Source organism: Oncorhynchus mykiss, chromosome 28 (genome assembly GCF_057628025.1).
Source record: "Oncorhynchus mykiss isolate SJ-2025 chromosome 28, ASM5762802v1, whole genome shotgun sequence".
NCBI classification, from domain to species: Eukaryota; Metazoa; Chordata; class Actinopteri; order Salmoniformes; family Salmonidae; genus Oncorhynchus; species Oncorhynchus mykiss.
In genome coordinates this window covers 11,835,991-11,857,874 of record NC_143049.1, presented here as the reverse complement: position 1 = coordinate 11,857,874, position 21,884 = coordinate 11,835,991, and the positions used below count along the sequence as shown (strand labels likewise).

Genomic DNA, 21,884 nt, shown 5'->3' with positions numbered 1-21,884 from the left:
TGTTTTAAAGTAATAATGGACTGTCATTTGTGTTTGCTTATTTGATCTGTTCTTGTCATAATGGACTTTTACCAAATAGGGCTATCTTCTGTATACCACCCCTACCTTGTCACAACACAACTGATGGCTCAAACGCATTAAGAAGGAAATAAATTCCACAAATTAACTTAACAAGGCACACTACCTCATGAAGCTGGTTGAGAGAATGCCAAGGGTGTGCTTATTTTGAAGAATCTCAAATATAAAATGTATTTTTATTATTTGTTTAACACTTTTTTGGTTACTACATGATTCCATATGTGTTTTAATAGTGTAATAACATATTAAAACATGTAATGACGCATTCACTGACTGTTGTCTGCCTGGGCTTAACCATGCAATTTTGGCTTGTACTCTGTGTTATACCCTCCCCCTCTCTCTGTTTCTCAATATACTAACTGCACGGGAAACCCCCACCAGGGTGGCAGAATAAGATAAAACACACTGACAACCCATAAATATACACTGCTCAAAACCCTTTGGGATGGGCTCCAAAGACAAAGAACTCTGTCGAGAACCAATGGGATACTGACACCAGGCTGGAGAGGACTGTCTATCACCTACGAACAACCTACCAGGAGCCGGGACTACCAGAATCTACCTACATAATTTCAATGTATAAATGAACTGCCCAAATATGTTGTAGCCCTCTTCTTCTTCCGATATCTCCCTAAGAGGTGGACGAATAGGAGCCGTGCTGCACGTTTTGCCAGATATTATTATGCTTGAATAAACGGCCTTTAATATACCGTATCCGCCTTGTCCAGAGTCTCATCTTGGTCTTGTTTCTCCAATAACTAATCATTAACAATAGTTTTGATGTCCACTATTATTCTACAATGTAGAAATTCATCACCTATGCCTCTACTAACATTTTGACTGATTTGGATTTCTCCATGACCACCACGGCTGTCCTTTTCATACTATTCTGGAACGTTGAGGGTTTATGCCAGCCTCTAGTAATTTGATTGGATCTCCATGGTTGTGAGTGAAATATAGCCCTGTTTAATAAATCTTGCTAAAGCGAGGCGTTCCTCTCGGGGAACGCCACCCCCCGTTCAGCTCAAACCGTGGCGCAGGCAATGCAAAAATATTCTTAGAAATATTTAACCTCCACACATTAACAAGTCCAATACCTCAGATTACTCAGATTTTTTAAATGTTTTACGGCGAAAACAAACCACATATTTATATTAGACCACCACCGAAACAAAGACAAGAGGCAGCCATTTTGTCCCAGAAAATATAAAATTATAAAAGCAGGATTAAAAAATAAATCATTCACTAACCTTTTGAAAATCTTCATCAGATGACAGTAATAGGACGTGTTACACAGTACATTTATGTTTTTTTGAATAATATACCATTTATATCCATAAATGTCCATTTACATTGAATTCATGTTCAGAAAATACTCAAAAATGTCCGGAGAAATTATAGATAGTGCCGCAAGATAACATAAATAGACATCATAAACTTTGACTAAATATACATGTTCTACATATAGTTAGAATGACGATGACGTCAAAGTTGCCCCAACTTTCATGATCCCAAAACTAGTTTGGGAGATTGCCTGCCCTGTGAGTTTTGCTATACTTACAGACATAATTCCAACGGTTTTAGAAGCGTTAGAGTGTTTTCTATCCAATAATACTTATTATATGCAGATATTAGCAATTTTGGACATATTTTTTTTCAGTTTACTATGGGCACGCAATTCCTCCAAAGGGGGCAGTATTCTGCCTAGCCCTAACAGGTCTTAAACTCATTAGGAAGTTTCACACTCCCCCACCTATATTATGGTATGGCCCGTGAACTCTACCCCACTACGTTAAAGTGCCACGCCTCTCATGTGTGTTCATTTTGTGACTCATCTATGCAGGAGCATACCAGGAAGGATTACTGACAGGAAGAATACAGACAATTTGCGAACATTATTCAGATCATCATCTACAGGTAAATACTATTTATTTTACAAGTAGTATTCAAGATGATGTGTTGTTGCTGGATATAATGCTGCACTCCTAGTTCTCCATTGGCTTAACCTTATTTTGGGAGATTTTAGCGCACTAAGTTTAACTGCATTTACCCGGTTGAAAATGCGTCAAATGCGCATTTTATGTTTTCCCTGGTAACTTTTATGTACTACACATGCATAGACGATATTTCGAATCAAGCAGCTGGTCTCATATACTACGTAACACAGTAAACGTAAATCTGGGACACTCAATAGTATGATATGTTATGTTTGGTATAGTTACTTGGGTGGTTAATCTGTTTTATGAATGTATGTTTACCCCTGCGTCCAGGTTGAATCAAGGGGTAAAACTTTGGTAAGGGTAAAGGATTTTTAGTAGCCTAGTTACACCATAAACTAGGCTACAAAGACAGAATAAGTACATTTCATATTTGCATATGCTCCATGGCAGTGGAATAGCTTTCATGTAATGTCCTTTAAAACATAAGGCCTACTAACTAATCTGTTACCTGATTGGATTGAACTTTCAACCAGTATCTTATCTACAGTGAAAGTGGGATAGACCAACTCACCTATAGTAGGCTATGCATTTTCCTCTTGCAGATCAGTGCCAAGATGGTTGTGCTGTCTAAAGAATATGGGTTTGTCGTTCTCACTGGTGTTGCCAGCATAGTCATGATCGGCCACCTCGCCGTGAAAGTTGGCAAAGCCCGCAAGAAGTACCAGATCAAAGTGAGTGACCTGGGACAGCTAAATGGATACGGCTTACCATGTGACTTCCTCTGACCAGGAAACATTTTGGGCTTAAGTTTACAGCCTTCGAGAAGGACCCAGTTTTCCTAACCTCACCAGTAGGCCTACTCTGTGTTTGCTAAGGAAACCTAATCTTCTCTTCTCTGTTGGACAGTACCCTCAGATGTACAGCGATGACCCAGATACCGGAAATATCTTCAATTGCATCCAGCGGGCCCATCAGAACACGTATGTAGTAATACTATAGTATGTACATGTAGTAAGTAGCTGACAGAGTCAGCAGAGAGAACACGAGATGTTTTCACGCACAGAGTGAACATTTCTTGCTGTGATATTATGTCCACTAATAGTTGTTATTTCTTTACAGCCTGGAGATCTACCCCGTCTTCCTTTTCTGTCTCACCATCGGTGGCCTGCATAGTCCTGTAATTTGACTTCCATTTATTAAATTTACTCTGTTAGATTCACATACTGTGCATGCCAGACTGTACAGCTGATTAGTTAAAGTATATTCGGGAGCACACTCATCTGTGTCTCTGCAAAATGTGATTCCCATGTATTAATCCTTAACACTTGTACGATGGTCATACCAAGGATTATTTAGCAATTTGATTTGGGATTATAGGACCCATGTAGGTATAAAATAAAACATAAAATACGTTATTTGATGAAACATTGAATTTGGCCTTACTGCTATTGGCCCATAGAAACACATTGAATACAGATTCATACATGTAAAAGCAAATAGTAACAAATTAGTCAAAAGGAAGTTTGTTTTAAAGAGTCTGTCCTATATTTGAGAGAGATAAGAAAGATCAGAAAAGGATGTAAACAGGTTTTCACCTAAATTTTTAACACTTCTTTTGGGGGGCACTTAATTACTTCCATGTATACTTCCATGAATTATTTTAACTGATACCGGGCTACCTTCAGGGCGTCCTGGAGCAAAACATTAGTGTGTAGCCAAAACTCGGCGGTACCGACTTAAGATGAGTCCCATGACACTTGTGGGCGGCATAGAGCAAAACGGAGAACACCATTGTGTTCACGAGAGTCTCCTCTTTCCATAGACTGGTCATATTAGTCAGCAGGCCTCGGGGCGCTACAGACGTTTTTGCGAGAAGACCGACCGCTGTAGCTCGGGTACCTTCCACCACAAATGTGGAAGACCACCATTGGCGACTGCGGTGGATTGAGATACAGCCCATGCTTAAACAGACACATGTTGATGGAGTTTTTTTATTTATTATACTAACTAGATTTCCTCGGGGGCGCGGACATCGACTTGAGGGGGTTTTAAGGCAATAAGACTTCTGTAGTTTACTAACAGGGAGCCTTGTGTGTTACAGCGCCTAGTCAGTGGTCTTGGAATGACTTGGGTTATAAGCAGGGAGATCTACGCATACGGATACTCCACTGGAGGTAAGACAATAGATATGCTTATGATACAATAGTTGATTAAAACAAAACCATATGGCAGCCATTACTCAAGGGTTTTGTTCTATGTTATCCTTCCAGATCCTAAGAAAAGGATGCGCGGGGCGTTCGGGAACATTGCTCTGCTGGGCATGATGCTGATCGTAGCCAACTTTGGCAGAACCCTGTTGGGCTGTGGTGACTGGGTGTGGTCTGGGATGAGACCGGGGATGAGGTTCTCAGCTCCCCTTCCTGCTACCATTCCCCAGTGAGGTACTGCAACCCCATCCGACCCCAATCTAATAGTAGTAGAATGTCTCTTGTGGGCATCCATACATGTGTATGGCATATGTAGAAAGACCGAGTTCAGTAAACGTGGAAACAGACAACCACTGATGTTTGTGCCTCATTCCATGCTACACCACCCCAACTCCTCCCTGACCCACTACTGAACACTGACAGGCCCAGAGAACCTTCTGCGACGAACGACAGAGGCGGCACATGCTTCACCACGTTGATGAACCTATTCTTTGTGAGCGTGATGTTTTAATAAATATATTTGCCAAAACTGTATTCTTAATGAAATAATGTATAAAATGACCATAATGACTTTAATGCTGGTATCCATTGCCGTGTGTGAAATGTGTGTTTTAATGCTGGTATCTATGGGCGTGTGGGAGATGTGTGTAGGTGTATTAGGAAAAAGGTTGCCAAGAGGTTAATAATGTGTGTGAGGGATGTGTTTGCCCTCATTGTTCTGAGTTGCATAGTTGTCCAAAGTTCACACACCACCTCTAAGTCTACATGCAGACACAAGAAACACCCTTTTATTACCTTAGCCATTAGGCAATTTATGTCCCTGATTTGTTGAATAGGTTTGGATTAAGGCTGGGGACTGTACTAAGTAACAATACAATAACTCTCTGAACTTGTGAATCCTCATCTGCTGAAGAGTCAAAAGCACACAGCTAAAAGGGTTTCAGTTGTATTATCAAACAAAGGAACAAGTCCTTAAAACATATTTCTTACAGTTAACTCTGCAACTGTATATCATCCTGTATCACTTTAGGCACTTACAGGTAAATCACAAGTTAAACACTTAAACACTAAATATGATTTGTTGCAGTGCAAGACAAATCACGCCATTTTCAATCTAGATGTAATTTAAAACCTCAGTTCTTAGACATACATTGCTCTGTTTCTGCATTTAGGTATTTCCAATTTACAAATCTAAAGGATAATTTGGTGAGACATAACTATCAACTGAATAGTAAAATATGTAAGTGTACATTTTGCATTCACATTTTGATAATAGTAACATTTTTCATAATTTGTGTTTCACAAAGTTCCTTAACCGATCACTTTCACATGAAAGCACCATTGTGCTTCTTAACACCCTGCCTGCTTAACTCAAAAGCCAGCCACACCAACGTGTCAGAGGAAACACCATTCAACTGATGACGAAGTCTACCGGCAGGTGACCAGCCTGCTACAAGGAGCCAAGTAAAGCCCCCCCTGGCCAAACCCTCCCCCAACCCAGACAACGCTGGGCCAATTGTGCACCGCCCTATGGGACTCCTGATTACATCTGGTTGTGATCCAGCCTGGGATCAACCCCAGGTCTGTAGTGATGCCTCTAGCACTGTGATGCAGTGCATTAAACCGCTGCCCTACTCAGGAGGCCTAGATATGGTTTTTAATCAAGTCACCCTTATTGGAGGGGACCCCCTTTCTGTCACTACCCCCTAAAAAATGAACTTCTCTCTGTACGTTGGTTAAATGTTTTTTATTTAGCCTTTATTTAACTCAGCAAGTCAGTTAAGAACAAATTCTTATTGTCGATGACGGCCTAGGAACAGCGGGTTAACTGCCTGTTCAGGGGCAGAACGACATATTTTTTACCTTGTTTGCTCGGGGATTCGAGCTTGCAACCTTTCTGTTTTTCAAGAAACTCAAGCCCTTGATAAGACAACCCACTAGGCATTCTGGTTTGAAAGAATACTTCACTCATGGGGCGGCAGGTAGCCTAGTGGTTAGAGCATGGGCCAGTAACCGAAAGGTTGCTAGAGCTAATCCCTTTTCTGACAAGGTAAAAATCTGTCGGTCTGCCCCTGAACAAGGCAGTTAACCCTAGGCCGTCATTGTAAATAAAATTTGTTCTTAACTGACTTGCCAAGATAAATGTAAAAAAATTTTTTGGCCAGTTCATGGATTAGAATAGTCCCATAACATGGAGACTGGTGAACATTTAAATCACCTAAATCACCTAAGGTCCCTCTACAGTAAGCATCTTTCACTCCCTGTCTATTTTCCCTCTATCATGGTCCTTGGCAACATCATCAAATGTGGCATTGTGTTTTCTTCATACATTACCAACTCATTTGGGGACTCCACTTCCACTCATATCCCCTAGAGGGCACTGTGACTGTTTCTATAACACAATAAAGTGGTCTGTGCTGTGTATGACCTGTATAAGGAGGGGGGGGGGGGGGGGTACATTACAAAGAACAAAACAGACCTCTGTGCAGATGAAACGTCTGAACGCTTCAAAGGGAATAATGATGGTGTTGGCCTAATGTCGAAACGGAACCTCTGATGTCCTAATACTGCAACCCCTGATTGGGTATTGAATGCCTTCTAATTGTTAACATAATACAATCAAATTGGAAACTGCTCAGCAGGGGGAATCATAGTGAGACAACATGGTCGCTGGCCGAGGGCCTCCAGTCCAGTCAAAAGCTTTGCCAGGATCCAAAATGGTGGCCGATTGGGTGTCTGCTGTGTAGCTGGGCTAGAAGTAAAGTTGACTGTTGATGATGAGAGGGTTCCGTCATTAGTAGGTGTAAGTGTATCTGGAAAGTGGTGTGCCTTCCATCAAGTCATCCTGGACAGGAAGACAAGACTAGGACGAGTTAATGTTGAAAAGCACTAGATCACTTCAAATTCATCGAAATCATATATCCCACATCAAATGACATGCCATAAAAGACCTGAATCTAACATGTCCAGGAGAGGATGCTCACCATGGGTAGATCCTGCAGCCGGTGGAAGTCAGGGTGATCGGTCCGTTGGCGGAATTTGAGGAAGAGGACAACAGAGACGATGGCTGTGGTGATGATAAAGATAGAGACCAGGCTAGCCAGCAAAGGGTCCAGAGGAGAGTGGAGGTGTGGCCCTTTGTCTGAAACAAAATGTCAAATGCTTTGATTGATTCATTGGCTAATTTGATGCGTCATTTTCTATCTGGATAATCAGTGAATTAGTTGATTGGTTAATTGGTCAATTATCCCCTTACCCTCATCTCCAACGGTGAGCTCTGATGGAACCTCCTGGTGAGGCAGGCCGGCAGGGACATGTACTGGGGCGGAGGTCTTGGTGTGCTCCGTGGTGAGGGTTTGGGTTGGAGCAGGGGTCAGTGCTGGGGTGCTGGGTTGGACAGAGGACTGGATCGGTGTTAAAACATGGGATGGAGGTGGGGTGGTATCTAAAACAGGAGGAGTAGAGGTGGTGAGGTGGCCTCCAGCAGGGACAGGGTATGTTGTGTCCCCTAGGGTAGAGGGCAGTCCTGCAGGGGAGGTGTTCTTTACAGGGGACGAGGAGGAAGAGCTGTCTGAGAGAAAGTCCCAGAGAAATAGAATTACAACAGATACATTGAGTGTGCTAAACATTAAGAACACCTGCTCTTTGCAAGACATAGACTGACCAGGTAAATACAGGTGAAAGCTAAAATCACTTATTGATGTCACATCCACGTCAATCAGTGTAGATGAAGGGGAGGAGACAGGTTAAGGAGGATTTACAAGCCTTGAGACAATTGTGATATGGATTGTGTATGTGTGCCATTCAGAGTTTGAATGGGCAAGACAAAAGATTTAAGTACCTTTGAACGGGAAAAGGTAGTAGGTGCCAGGCGCACCGGTTTGTGTCAAGAACTGCAACGCTGCTGGGTTTTTCACGCTCAACAGTTTCCGGTGTGTATCAAGAAGGGTCTACCACCAAAAGGACATATAGCCAACTTGACAAAACTGTGTGAAGCATTGGAGTCAACAAGGGCCAAGGGCATCCCTGTGGAACGCTTTCGACATCTTGTAGAGTACATGCCTCTACGAATTGAAGCTGTTTTGATGGCAAAAGCAAGTGGGTCGGAACCCAATATTAGGAAGCTGTTCTTAATGTTTTGTACACTATGTATAATAACTGTATTACATAGTATACACATACAGGATCTTTAAGTAAGATACAGAGAAAGGTTCTGCAATGCCAAGCCTTTTTTCATGTACCATCATTCCTGATTCTCCTAAATGAGGCTTGGCTTATTATTTGAAATCAAAAGGAGAGGAATTAGACAAAGAACGCAAGTATGTGAGCATGAGAGAGAGTGGGAGAGAGCGAGACTGAAATCTGGATGCTGTTATGTAACATTGTGTGTTTTTTCAGTGTCAGGCAGAAGAGGTGTCAGACACAGAAGACACACTCAGCATCGACAGAGAGAGTTATATTTGTCCGTCCAGTAAAACGATAGTTCCTACATCACGTTGCCACATCCCACTCTACACCCCTCAACTTTCTATACCCCTGGTATGCTGCCTGGCGGTGGGTTGGAGCCTGAGGCAAGCTTCTGTGTTTGCAAACAAGCAGCTTTTGCAGAATGCGGCTCTCTATTTTCAGACTGTACACAGTCCACTGGTACCAGCTACCTCTGGGTAACCATGGGGAATATAGGCAGGCTTAATGTCTCTGATAGAAGTCAAATATCCTTTGGGTTACTGTACCTGTGAGAGTGGCGTTGTCTTGGGTGGCGGTAACGGTGTTGACTGTGTGTGCAGGTGCAGGCAGAGACGTGGTCATCTGATTGGTCAGAGCCATGTAATCCCAGTCACCAGCATCTGTAACAGACTCTGACTGAAGCAGCCTGTCGCCGTCAATAAAAACTGGTTCGATTGGGGCTCCATTCGCTTGGTCTGGAGAGGTCTGGTTGGCAGGACTTGGCTCTGGCTCCTCCTCATCTTCATTGACCAATGGGAGGACTGGCGATGCAGTGGACACACCCTCATGCTGGAAAGCGCCCGGGGTGACAACAGGGGGCAAAGAAGTGCTTTGACCTGCAAGAAAAGAATGATGAGGTCACTGTAGAAATAGAATGTTCTGGTGTTTCATTTTGTTGTGAATAGATGAAGTAGCTAATAGACATTACAAAAACATGACTGGGAAATAAGTAGGAAAGTCATATCATTAGGCCTACAGCATGTGTTTCCAGGGTAACTGTGTGACACATGCAGCTGTTGAACAGAAGTGAATGTTGTTCTGTGATTAGTGTCAACAACACAATTTGGGATGAGTGATCTCTGGTCAGACATGGTGTTTTTCACATAATGCTTGATTATATGTTTGAGAAATTCTAAGAGTATTCCTACTGGCCCATTCGTGTCAATAGAAACTTCCTTCACTATAATAAACTGATAATAACCCGCACTGACACGCAGTCCTAGTGTATAACCAATCAATAAACACTGCCAAATAAAATAGGTAACATTAGGCTACATCTAAATGTAACCTACATTATACAGATTGTCCTACTGTCATCAGAACATACTGCGATGACAAGGTAGACTGAATGTGGAGCACAAAATATCGCTTTGCTCAGCGGGCTGTCTACTCAAAACACATCACACACACCGTTGACACCTAGGCCTACCCTTTGTCTCCGATGAACGGGTAAAGATCACCAAGGCACAAAGCAGTAGATTATTTTCAATATTCATTTCACTTGCTGCTTTCCGTGGATGACTAAACGCTCAACGGCAATAACGCCAGTTATCTTCTTGTTTGCTGGAGCGTGTTCTTTTCTGTTCTTTCCGTTAGATTAGTTGACAGTGAACATCACTGCTAAAAATACATACAGGGGTCTGGCATTGGAGAGAAGGGGTGGGGTTGATATGTGAAGCGCGTCGCGCAATGTCAGTTTCAAATGTTTTGCCCAGCTCCGCCAGGACGACGTCTGTCGATGGAACTCAAAGCCCACAGTGTGTTCTGAATGTGTCACCGTCTCACCGCCATGCCCGTTCATCTCAGTCTGTGCAGCTGTAGAACAAATATTTGTGTCTCTCCCAGGCTTTCTAAATATCTCAGCAACATTGTGGTTATATGCTATGTGACAATTATATTATTTACCAAATAGCCTAATTACACAAATTAAAGTATTGGTTTACAGTTGAAAAATGCAGAGACTAATTGCAATGGAATTTTGACCTTTAACAAATACAGAATAGCCTGTTTGAATAACATTTCACAGGCAATGGGCAGTTTGTATGCAGTAAACTAGTTCAATGGGGTATAGAAGGAAGGAGGCTGTTGTAATATTGTGGGTCATTCCCTGAAACCAGTATGATTTGAGTCCCTCTGACCTTTAAGTGTATTTTACATATTGGGTCACCAAAATCTCATTTTAAAATATTTTTTTATATAAATTGAAATGTCCCATGTAATGAAGTGTAAGAAATGTTACATTCATTGTATTTTTAATATGAGAAAATATCTTGTCTTCAACTGACATCAGGCGTTTTGTCATGTCCTCCATGGCCGACACTTAATTTGTACTTCGGATATGACTAATAAAATGTTCAAATAATCCATACATTTTTCCCCATTGATGTAAACATATGTATATATTGTGCTCTTTTGCTGAGAATGTATTATTTCCAAATAAATTCATGATTATTGATTAAAAGCACACTATTGAGTTGCATACCTCAGTCTACCCTCAACCCCGTTACGCCAACCAACCAAAATAGTGAACTTATCGTTATGTGACATGATCAACTGGAAATGATATCATTACAACTCTTCTGAACAACATGGTGCAAAGACAGGTAAGTTATCACATTCTTTGATATCTATATTTGATCTATTTGTATTGTTAGATTGGGGTCGTCAAGCTCAACCACTCATCTCTGTTACATGAAATAAAGATTGAAAAACTGTTACTTATCAAAACTATATTTTTTTTAATTGCAAAAATATATGCAATTTATTTCAATGTACGCATGCCATGTGGTCTCCTTTTCTTCACCACATGAGGAGCAGTGGACATATTGAGCCACATTTTGCTACGTTACAGCCTTATTCTAAAATGGGATATATATATTTTTTTAAGTCCTCAATCTACACACACATTACCCCATACTGACAAAGTGAAAACAGGTTTAGACATTTTTGCAAATGTGTTAAATAAAAACAAAAATACCTTATTTGCATAAGTATTCAGACCCTTTGCTATGAGACTCGAAATTGAGATCTGGTTTATCCTGTTTCCATTGATCATCCTTGAGATGTTTTTACAACTTGATTGGAGCCCAGCAGTGGTAAATTCAATTGATTGGACATGATTTGGAAAGGCACACACCTGTCTATATAAGGTCCCACAGCTGACAGTGCATGTCAGAGCAAAAACTAAGCCATGAGGTCGAAGGAATTGTCTGTAGAGCTCCGAGACAGGATTGTGTCGAGGCACAGATCTGGGGAAAGGTACCCAAAAAAATTCTGCAGCATTGAAGGTCCCCCAAAACACAGTGGCCTCCATCATTCTTAAAGGGAAGAAGTTTGGAACCACCAAGACTCTTCCTAGAGCTGGCCGCCCAGCCAAACTGAGCAATCAGGGGAGAAGGGCCTTTGTCAGGGAGGTGACCAAGAACCCGATGGTCACGCTTCAATGTTCCTCTGTGGAGATGGGAGAACCTTCCAGAAGGACAACCATCTCTGCAGCACTCCACCAATCAAGGCCTTTATGGTAGAGTGGCCAGACGGAAGCCACTCCTCACTAAAAGGCACATGACAACCCGCTTGGAGTTTGCCAAAAGGCAACTAAAGACTCAGACCACGAGAAACAAGATTCTCTGGTCTGATAAAACCAAGATTGAACTCTTTGGCCTGAATGCCAAGTGTCACATCTGGAGGACACCTGGCACCATCCCTGCGGTGAAGCATTGTGGTGGCAGCATCTCTGAATGTCCTTGAGTGGCCCAGCCAAAGCCCGGACTTGAACCCGATCGAACATCTCTGGGGAGACCTAAAAATAGCTGTGCATCGACGCTCCCCATCTAACCTGACAGAGCTTGAGAGGATCTGCAGAGAAGAATGGGAAAAACTCCCCAAATACAGGTGTGCCAAGCTTGTAGTGTCCCAAGAAGACTCTAGGCTGTAATGGCTGCCAAAGGTGCTTCAACAAAGTACTGAGTAAAGGGTTTGAAGACAAATCAAATCAGATGTTATTGGTCACATACACATGGTTAGCAGATGTTATTGCGAAAGTATGTAAATGTGATTTCAGTTTTTTATTTTTAATACATTTACAAAAATGTCTAAAAAACAGTTTTTGCTTTGTCATTATGGGTTATTGTGTGTAGATTGATGAGGGAAAAAAACTATTTAATTCATTTTAGAATAAGGCTGTAACGTAACAAAATGTGTAAAAAGTCAAGGGGTCTGAATACTTCCTGAATACTCTGTATATTTAAATTATTTTCCTTCATTATTTTCCTCTAACCCTACCATCCCTCCCCTAATTGGAGTAAACTAAAACAACAACACTTAGGCTTCTACTTCCAGCTTATACATACTATATACATTTTACAGACACAATCTATTTTACAATAGTTATATTTGGTTTGTTTTTAGGCCCATCCTTCATCTCCACACAACCCCTTCCATCTACCTGTCACGGCCGTTGTTGGTGGAAGAAGGTGAGGACCAAGGTAAAGCGTGGTATGTGTCCATATTTATTAGAATGAACACGGAAATAACCAAAATAACAAAGAGAAACGAAGGGCCGTGAATATCACGGTTCCTATTTAATTTCCATTTGCCCATGGCCCGCTTGATTATTTGGAACCAAACGGGATATTCAGCGTCGTTTGATATCTGGTACTGACCTCGAATCAAGTAAGCCGGTGGGTGGGGTCACAAATGGCCGTACTCAATGATTGGTCTCACACAATGATGTCACAGTGTCGCCTATGTTGTTAATACTCATGCAGGAGTCACTGACGCTATTTTTATAAGAAAAGGTCAATCTGACCACCAACGGTTCAGCTACACAAAAGGTCAACTCTGTGCTTTTGTGTGTGCGGACATGGAGACACTCAGCGGAAACATGGAGCATGTCTCTCAGGTAGGTAGATACCTGAGAGAGCTGTAATCGCAGCAAAAGGTGGCGCTACAAAGTATTAACTTAAGGGGGCTGAATCATTTTGCACGCCCAATTTTTCAGTTTTTGATTTGTTAAAAAAGTTTGAAATATCCAATAAATGTCGTTCCACTTCATGATTGTGTCCCACTTGTTGTTGATTCTTCACAAAAAAATACAGTTTTATATCTTTATGTTTGAAGCCTAAAATGTGGCAAAAGGTCGCAAAGTTCAAGGGGGCCGAATACTTTCGCAAGGCACTGTATACAGTATGTATACTGTAGCTAAGAAAGTAATACTATGTGAATGTTGTGTTGTAAGCGGTTACTAGCCCATGTGCCTTACCCTAATAATTTGGTCAATTTTCACCTCTTAATTTCGCAAAATTACAGAATGCCTCTTATCCACTCATCATTCCCTTATGCCATAGGTTGTACATCTCAATTGTCAGTAGAAACCACATTTGTTTAAGCAAGTCAGCCATATCAGCTGTCTTTTAAAAAGGCAGTAAACGAGGCTGAATGAACTGTTTCGCTGCCAGACAAGGCTCAACTGATAGCCAGGTGAAGCGGTGGTAAGGATTCACTCCATGGTGCTGGTAAGAAAGCTCTGCTCTTGGGACAGCTTTATGTAGGCCCTAACAGTTTGTTGGCACAGCTTGTCGCCGTTATAGTGCAATTAAAGTATTGTTTAGTGTTGTGTTGTGTAGTGTCTTTGCTGGCATGCATCTAAAACTTTGTGGGGAATTTCGCCACTGCACAGGACGTACTGGTCAAACAAATCCACAAGATCAGTATAAATTCCTTGTCTTGAAAATAATAAAGTTAGACTGTTGCTGGTGATTGACTGTTTATTTACTGTGTAGGGATGGAATTTATGACCATTTGTGTGTCCATGTGTGTGTGTGCAGATGCGGGGCCTGCACTTCCTCTTCTCTGTCCTCCCAGTAGAGGAGATTCTGACCAGCCTGACCTCCCTTATCAACCCTCACTTCCAGAGACTAGACACACTGGCACATCAGGAGGTAAGAACAAGGAAATGGTGCTCATACAGTGCCCTTTTTCCATACAACCACATAAAATGTGTTGGACACAAACTTACAATACAGTAAAATGCAATGTAAATAGGTTGCATACTGTGTCTCTTCCCTGCCTGTTTTATCCTTCCACCCACTCTTACTGTAACCTTTTCTCCCACTGTCTCTCTATATTCATTTTGTCCTGATCTACAACTCTCCTTTGCCCTTTCTGTAGCCCAGCCCCACTACTAAGCTATGTATCATCCACATTCTGGGCATGCTGTCCAGTCTGTTCACTATGCTGGACATCAGGGGTCAGAGGGCACCACCCCAGCCCAAGCCAGACCCCAACCCTGTGAGTCTCCTCCCAACTCAGTCTTCCTCACTTTCTTTTACCCTCTATCTTACACTCTCCCACTTTCTCCCATTCTCTGTCTCGGAACCTCTCTCACTACCCAGAACTATTGTCATCTTGTTGACTTTGTCTGTGCTCTGTCAGGTGGTGTTGGTCTTACAGTGGCTCAGACTCAGAAGTGGTGAAAGTAAGTACTTTAGACACTACACATTCATGAGAATGTTACAAAACCTACTGCAGCTGTCATACTGCACATACAACACCCGTTCTGCCAGTCACATTCTGTTAAAGGTCCCCACAGCACACAAATCCCTGGGTCACTCGTCTTTTCAGTTCGCTGCAGCTAGCGATTGGAATGAGCTGCAAAAAACATTGAAAATGGACCGATTTATCGGCATCTTCATTCAAAGACATTATATTAACATTATATACAATGTTAAGTATGAAAAAATTGTCATAATAATTCACTAGTCCTGTGTTAGCGGACTGAAATAGCTGTCTGTAGCGCAGTCAGTTCTCACCCTTGAGATTCTTGTATGTTTACCTCTTTCTCTCCCTTTGTGTGTATCATCACCAGGCAGTTGGAGGCCAGTCTCCCCTCTGTCTGACAGAGCACTTCTCTGAGGTGCTGTTCGGTCTGAACAATGAAGTACCTAACGGCCCTGCTACGCTATAGCCATCGGGCGGAAGGCATTGCCATCAGCCATTGAGGAAATGCTTCCTCTGAAATCAATGAAAGCTGCTTCACTGACCATGTTGCGCTCACGTTGTGTCACGTCCAATGTGAGCATTCAAGCTCAAGAATCACTGAGGTTCAATTCTTGATGGTTGATGTGTTCATGCTATCTGTGAGTTGAAATAACAAGTAATAAAGTTGATTTGGGTTGCATATGGCCTCCACTAGACACCACTGGTTATTTTACAAAGATTTGTGAAGTCAATAAGCTACGAGCTAGCACAACTCTAGCTAACTAGTTACATTGACTATTTTCGCAATGTAAACAAAAGCAACTTGTAAAGGCAAAAATCATGACAAGTTTGCAAGCGGAGTTTGAATAAGACATCCAATTAACACTTTGCATTTATAACAGTTGGTTTAACTATATCTAATAATTAACCAAATCATTGATGGATCAATAGATAAAATAAATGTATGAGTCTCATCTGCCCCTGCAAGCTGGTCGCCATACACTCCCTCATCTGATTGGTAGTTTCGCACAAACAGTAAACCGGCATCACACTCCCTCATCTAATTGGTTGAGTAGATGGGCCTTCGGACATTGTGCTAAAGGCGCCCACCATTGGCCAATGTCGCCCCTATTTTGACTTAACTTCTGCTATAGGACAGGAATTTTCCTTTATGTTCCACTAGAGGTCTTCACGGGTCCAAAAAGTTGGACCTTTTCCGAAATGGATCCATGGCTTTCCCACCCGACCCGATATGCATAAATTATCACTCTTATAACGGAGACCTGTTCCAAAAAGGAAAACCAGACCCAAACAGACCCCTGCTGGTTTGGATACGAGAGCCAATTTTTTTTTGATTATAATAATGTGTTTCGATGTGCAGCATATTCAAAAGTTTATAACCTATTGTTTTCTTGGTTTTTACTTTCCTAAAACAATAATTGTCCACCTCACGGTTAAGTTGTCAGAGATTTGAGCGCTAAATGCATCAGGGCATTGCATACACCTATAAGCCCAGGCATCCACCTTATGATATTCATATTTTAAAAAATGTAAAGGAAGAGAAGCTTAGGCCAGCCTAGAAAGAGGGAGAGAAAGATAGAGATATGCTGCCACCATGTTCCCAACACCGACATGCATCTCTTTGTAGTTGTCAGATAGGCCACTACTGTTATACAGATACTGATGTACAGAAGGAGGCTAATTCGTGAATTTTCGATCCGAATATTTAAGCATTATGTTGTTAGATTAAAGGAGTAACTCTGGCAGGCCTAAAACATTCTTCCTCAACTCAAGTTCAGCTGTCGCTAGTGCGCACTGCCTTCATAAGCCTGCAGTAGCTAAGCCTAATAATAGCCATACCACAACAAACCTTCACAAAGTTTCTTTAACTTCAAAAGTAAGTCAAGTCATTGTTTATAGGGAAAATACAAGCAGGTTATTTTATTGCGGCATTCAATTAAGTTTTGCACATTGCCCTCTTTGGTTTTTCCTTTTCATGGTTTGAGTGAGTAGCCCTAGGCCTACTGGTAGTTCTATTATATTGCGTCAAACACAACATTACAGTTGGAACGTAATATGGCCAAAGAAAATGGCTCAACAGAATTAAATAAAACATTTGTTGCATATTTAAAAAACTGGTTTGTAAATTAAATACGAAGCACAAAATTAAAAAGACAGAACTTAACTTAGCCAACGAAAATGTCTGAACAAAATGTTTCTTGTTTGTTGCTTATTTAAAGAACTGGCTTCGATTATTAAATGGGCCTACAATAATGACATACAATTTTAATAATAAAATAAATAAATACAGGTTTCAAAATTGCGTCAAACCTCAGGTCGGATTTCGGAATTTCGTGTCTGTTGGACCTGTGAAGACCTCTAGGTTCCACCTCCGAAGAATGATGCAGGCTGCTAGTAGATATCCACGAATTGGGGGTTGGAATGTTGTGGGTGATTTCCAGCTGTCAGTGTAGCTAGCTAGCATGCTAACATTAACTAGCTAACTAATATTATCTGTTGTTGCTACAAAAGATTAGCCAGCTAGGCTATGGCTGGAGCTGGATTTGTCATAAGCATATAGGGAAAACTTTGCCACAAATGGAAAGGGGAAACCAGTATCTTTGACTTTGCCAACTATTGTTATCTCCAAAGTTTTGGCATCTTCCACAAATTGTGGTCTCGAATCTGCTGTAGAAATAGAAAGAATAACACGAAGCTTCTGTAATATGGATAGCAGGGTTCTCACAGCTAGGGGAAGTGAAATGATGTGCATCATGAGCTAAGTCATTGTAGCCTGCTGCAAATGATATGTAACAACACCCTTACCGCATCGAACACGAAATGAAACATCAATACTTGATGTAACAGCACAAAATAGATAAACAAGTTAGTGGAATTTTCTTTCGCAGGTGCCTTTTCATTATAGTCGAGACACTAGTGATTTCTAACTGTACCAATCAAAGCAGTGAGAGTGGTCAAAACCTGAGACGGAAGAGAAAGCGAGACACCCCACTCGCTTTATTTTTTTTGGTTCAATGAAAGTCAATGAACAAAGTAGACCTGACCCAGCTGCTATTGCATTGGTGTCTATGGGAGACCACCCCAAGTGGCACAGCGGTCTAAGGCAATGCATCTCAGTGCTAGAGGCGTCCCTACAGACCCCCTAGTTTGAATCCAGGCTGTATCACAACTGGCTGTGATTGGAAGTATCATAGGGCGGAGCACAATTGGCCCAGCGTCGTCAGGGTTTGGCCGGTGTAGGCCGTCATTGCCTAGTTATATAAAAAGTAGACTGAACTGAGATTTTTTTTTTCAATGGTAAACGGCCTGAGTGAACTATCTTTGCTGTAGCCAAATATGATCGATTATATTGCTCAGCTTTTTTGCGACTCGCAAACTTTGCAGGTGTTTCTGATGAATAAACAGTGCCATGCTGGTGGGTGGTACCATTCAAATAAACCCAGCTCTAAATGAAATATAGCGAAAAACACATCATTGGCACAAATTTGCATGAAGCGGGAAGTTCGGTTTAGTCACTTCAAGCACAAATATATCATACTATGACTAAAACGATGACTTATTGACTTACATCGTTGTGCAACATCATGGGTAAGCTCTGGCCATCGTCTTTCAGCTTGAAAATGTGATTTCTACTGGTGTGGGCATTTAATAAAGAGTTTTAAAACCAGAGGACGGTTTAGAAACTCTGTGGTTTAAGCGCAGCTCAACGGCCACGTGGCGTATGTCATGAGAAATCGTTCCTGAGAAGTAAAATGGGAATGCAGCCACAGTTTAGCTTTAGGCTATCGCAAAAAATAACCATCATAATGATAGTAGTAGTAATAGTAGTAGAAGTAGTAGGCTTTATTGGTTTCTCGCAGTCAGCGATTGAATTGTACACCAATTTACAACATCAATTCTAAATAATTATCAAATAGTAAAATCCTAAACTAGCAAAACACCTAATATGTTAAACACCATGTTAAAATATGCAATTCAAAACAACAATACTACAACACCACGGTTTGGGTGGCAGCTTTAAAAAAAAAATACATCTTTAGAGTTCTTAGAAGGCATTTCAAAGGTCCCTGGGCTATATGGTGTGTGTATAGATTAGTTCAGTGAAGTATGGAATGAGAGAGTTCTTATAGCGGCCTGTGTGTATCATGGGAGTGTTCCGTTTGTGGCTGTTGCGAGTTTCCTGTCCCAGTCTCCAGACTGGGAGTTCTGCAGGGATTTAGCAAATGTCAGGCAGATCTGCTCCAGTCTGCTCTCCAAGGACATTCTAAAGGTTTTGAGGGCTTTCCAGTAGCTGTTGTACAACCCATCCAGAATTATTCCGCATGCTCTCTAGCCCCCAGCAAGGTTATTATAACTTTGTGATTCAATATTTGTTTTATTTGAACTTCAGTTTAGTTTCAGTACATTTTCATATTTGATTTACTAGTTTTTATTTAGTTTCAGTTTTAGTGTTAGGGACAGAATGTACCTTACCTGTGGGAGGCTTGGGGCCATTTATGTGTTGTAGGCCTATAGTTTTTTTTTTTTTGGGGGGGGGGGGGGGGGGGGGGGTCACTTCTTGCCACTGGGGGCCAGTAATACATAAGGTGATGGGCCAGGACCATAGACTTGGATAGACATAACATCTCTGTATCTGTGTCATGATGGCATCTGTGATAGGATGGGCAGCGCCATTGAGGCCATCTCCATCTTCAAATAGTACATTTTCTTCTTCACTAGTAAAATTCATTGTCTGATCACTCCTGATGATCCGGCTGTCACGACTCCAACCAGGAGGGGTCAGCCAATGAAGTTGGAAGTCCCGCCCAGGTGACTAAATCAAAATGGTGAAAGTCCCCAAAGGTGCTGCCCATGCTAACACAGGCCTTTGGCCACTAGAGGACTCCATACATCTCCATGTCCAGGACATAGGTTTGGTTAGGTTCAAATTATAAATCAATGTGACTTGGATTTAAAAGGATGAGCACCTAGACTGGTGCAAGAAATAGGTGGAAGGAAATTGTTTACGCTAATCCAATGCTTTTTTTAACTACAGTAGGAGATGTAAGAAGAATCAAGTTCCTCTGCCTTTATCTGACGGAAGGGGAATAAAAAAAAAGGAAATCATGGCACATTTGACATGTTATCTTTATATAATATTACACATGTATCACTGACTAACCCCTTCAAATAGGGTTTAATAAAAACAACGGCAACAAGAGCAAAAAGAAGCAATACAACAATTCTTCACAAATCTATCAGTTTACAGCCAGCTTGTGTGTCAAATCAAATTGAATTTGTCCCATGCTTCATAAACAGGTGTAGACCAACAGTGAAATGCTTACTTATAGGTCCTTGCCAACAATGTTAAAAAAGTTTGAAATATCCAATAAATGTCGTTCCACTTCATGATTGTGTCCCACTTGTTGATTCTTCACAAAAAAATACAGTTTTATATCTTTATGTTTGAAGCCTGAAATGTGGCAAAAGGTCGCAAAGTTCAAGGGGGCCGAATACTTTCGCAAGGCACATGCAGCAAAGGGAATGAGAGCCTCCTCATGCACAAACTTCCCATCAGCCTCCAGGAAGTTAATTCTGATCAGCCAGTACAGAGGAGAGGAAACAAAATAGTTTTTAGCTACCTTGGGAATGGAGTACCGTCTCAGCGCTGTGTCCCTGGTGAACATGTGTGGCAGACTCAGAGGAGCTACATTTCCCATCCTCTTGCCCTCGTGGACCACAGCATCAGTGTAGGCCCTACACAGGAGATAGACAGAATAGTGAGAGGGACGTACCAGCCCACCATGGCTGACAGAGCCAACATGTTCAGAGTAGGGCTGTGGTGGTCATGAAATTTTGTCAGCTGGTGATAGTCAGTTATTTGCTTGACAGTCTCGCGGTAATTTATCATATAATTAAAATAAACACATTTCGCATCTCCTGGCTTCCACGCATAGCCTATACGCCACTGATGCAGACCTTTGGAACATCTACATTTTAAAAAGTCTGATAAATCCATTTAATATACAGTGCCTTGCGAAAGTATTCGGCCCCCTTGAACTTTGCGACCTTTTGCCACATTTCAGGCTTCAAACATAAAGATATAAAACTGTATTTTTTTGTGAAGAATCAACAACAAGTGGGACACAATCATGAAGTGGAACGACATTTATTGGATATTTCAAACTTTAACAAATCAAAAACTGAAAAATTGGGCGTGCAAAATTATTCAGCCCCCTTAAGTTAATACTTTGTAGCGCCACCTTTTGCTGTGATTACAGCTGTAAGTCGCTTGGGGTATGTCTCTATCAGTTTTGCACATCGAGAGACTGACATTTTTTCCCATTCCTCCTTGCAAAACAGCTCGAGCTCAGTGAGGTTGGATGGAGAGCATTTGTGAACAGCAGTTTTCAGTTCTTTCCACAGATTCTCGATTGGATTCAGGTCTGGACTTTGACTTGGCCATTCTAACACCTGGATATGTTTATTTTTGAACCATTCCATTGTAGATTTTGCTTTATTTTTTGGATCATTGTCTTGTTGGAATACAAATCTCCGTCCCAGTCTCAGGTCTTTTGCAGACGCCATCAGGTTCTTCCAGAATGGTCCTGTATTTGGCTCCATCCATCTTCCCATCAATTTTAACCATCTTCCCTGTCCCTGCTGAAGAAAAGCAGGCCCAAACCATGATGCTGCCACCACCATGTTTGACAGTGGGGATGGTGTGTTCAGCTGTGTTACTTTTACGCCAAACATAACGTTTTGCATTGTTGCCAAAAAGTTCAATTTTGGTTTCATCTGCCCAGAGCACCTTCTTCCACATGTTTGGTGTGTCTCCCAGGTGGCTTGTGGCAAACTTTAAACGACACTTTTTATGGATATCTTTAAGAAATGGCTTTCTTCTTGCCACTCTTCCATAAAGGCCAGATTTGTGCAATATACGACTGATTGTTGT

General features: G+C 41.6%; 3 protein-coding genes across 8 annotated transcripts; 2 read left to right on the top strand and 1 right to left on the bottom strand.

The window, feature by feature from the left end:
• Window positions 1-1,917: 1,917 nt before the first annotated feature.
• On the top strand, window positions 1,918-4,801 carry LOC110508527 (glutathione S-transferase 3, mitochondrial). 2 transcript variants are annotated; one of them, XM_090225369.1, is made up of 7 exons: window positions 1,918-1,995; window positions 2,621-2,749; window positions 2,925-2,998; window positions 3,138-3,195; window positions 4,120-4,192; window positions 4,289-4,459; window positions 4,649-4,801. In XM_090225369.1, exons 2-6 carry the CDS (start codon window positions 2,633-2,635, stop codon window positions 4,456-4,458), a joined length of 492 nt encoding a protein of 163 aa, XP_090081495.1. In that variant the 5' UTR covers window positions 1,918-1,995; window positions 2,621-2,632; the 3' UTR covers window position 4,459; window positions 4,649-4,801. The 2 variants fall into 2 exon arrangements, with proteins under 2 accessions (XP_090081495.1, XP_090081496.1); XM_090225370.1 differs by having other exon boundaries at window positions 2,599-2,749.
• A 210-nt stretch (window positions 4,802-5,011) lies between these two features.
• On the bottom strand, window positions 5,012-20,686 carry LOC110508525 (uncharacterized). Of its 5 annotated transcripts, none has more exons than XM_090225368.1 (5): window positions 20,572-20,686; window positions 8,959-9,288; window positions 7,482-7,796; window positions 7,210-7,367; window positions 5,012-7,088 (listed from the first exon to the last, which is right to left on the bottom strand). In XM_090225368.1, the coding sequence occupies exons 2-5, from the start codon at window positions 9,050-9,052 to the stop codon at window positions 7,020-7,022; spliced, it is 636 nt and encodes a 211-aa protein (XP_090081494.1). In that variant the 5' UTR covers window positions 9,053-9,288; window positions 20,572-20,686; the 3' UTR covers window positions 5,012-7,019. The 5 variants fall into 5 exon arrangements, with proteins under 5 accessions (XP_090081494.1, XP_021444766.2, XP_021444767.2 ...); XM_021589091.3 differs by lacking the exon at window positions 20,572-20,686 and adding an exon at window positions 9,882-10,250; XM_021589092.3 differs by lacking the exon at window positions 20,572-20,686 and adding an exon at window positions 9,882-10,250 and having other exon boundaries at window positions 5,012-7,070.
• LOC110508524 (importin-13-like) lies at window positions 12,483-15,629 on the top strand. The gene is made up of 4 exons (XM_090225371.1): window positions 12,483-14,391; window positions 14,621-14,740; window positions 14,885-14,927; window positions 15,318-15,629. The coding sequence occupies exons 1-4, from the start codon at window positions 14,278-14,280 to the stop codon at window positions 15,362-15,364; spliced, it is 324 nt and encodes a 107-aa protein (XP_090081497.1). The 5' UTR covers window positions 12,483-14,277; the 3' UTR covers window positions 15,365-15,629.
• Window positions 20,687-21,884: the final 1,198 nt, after the last annotated feature.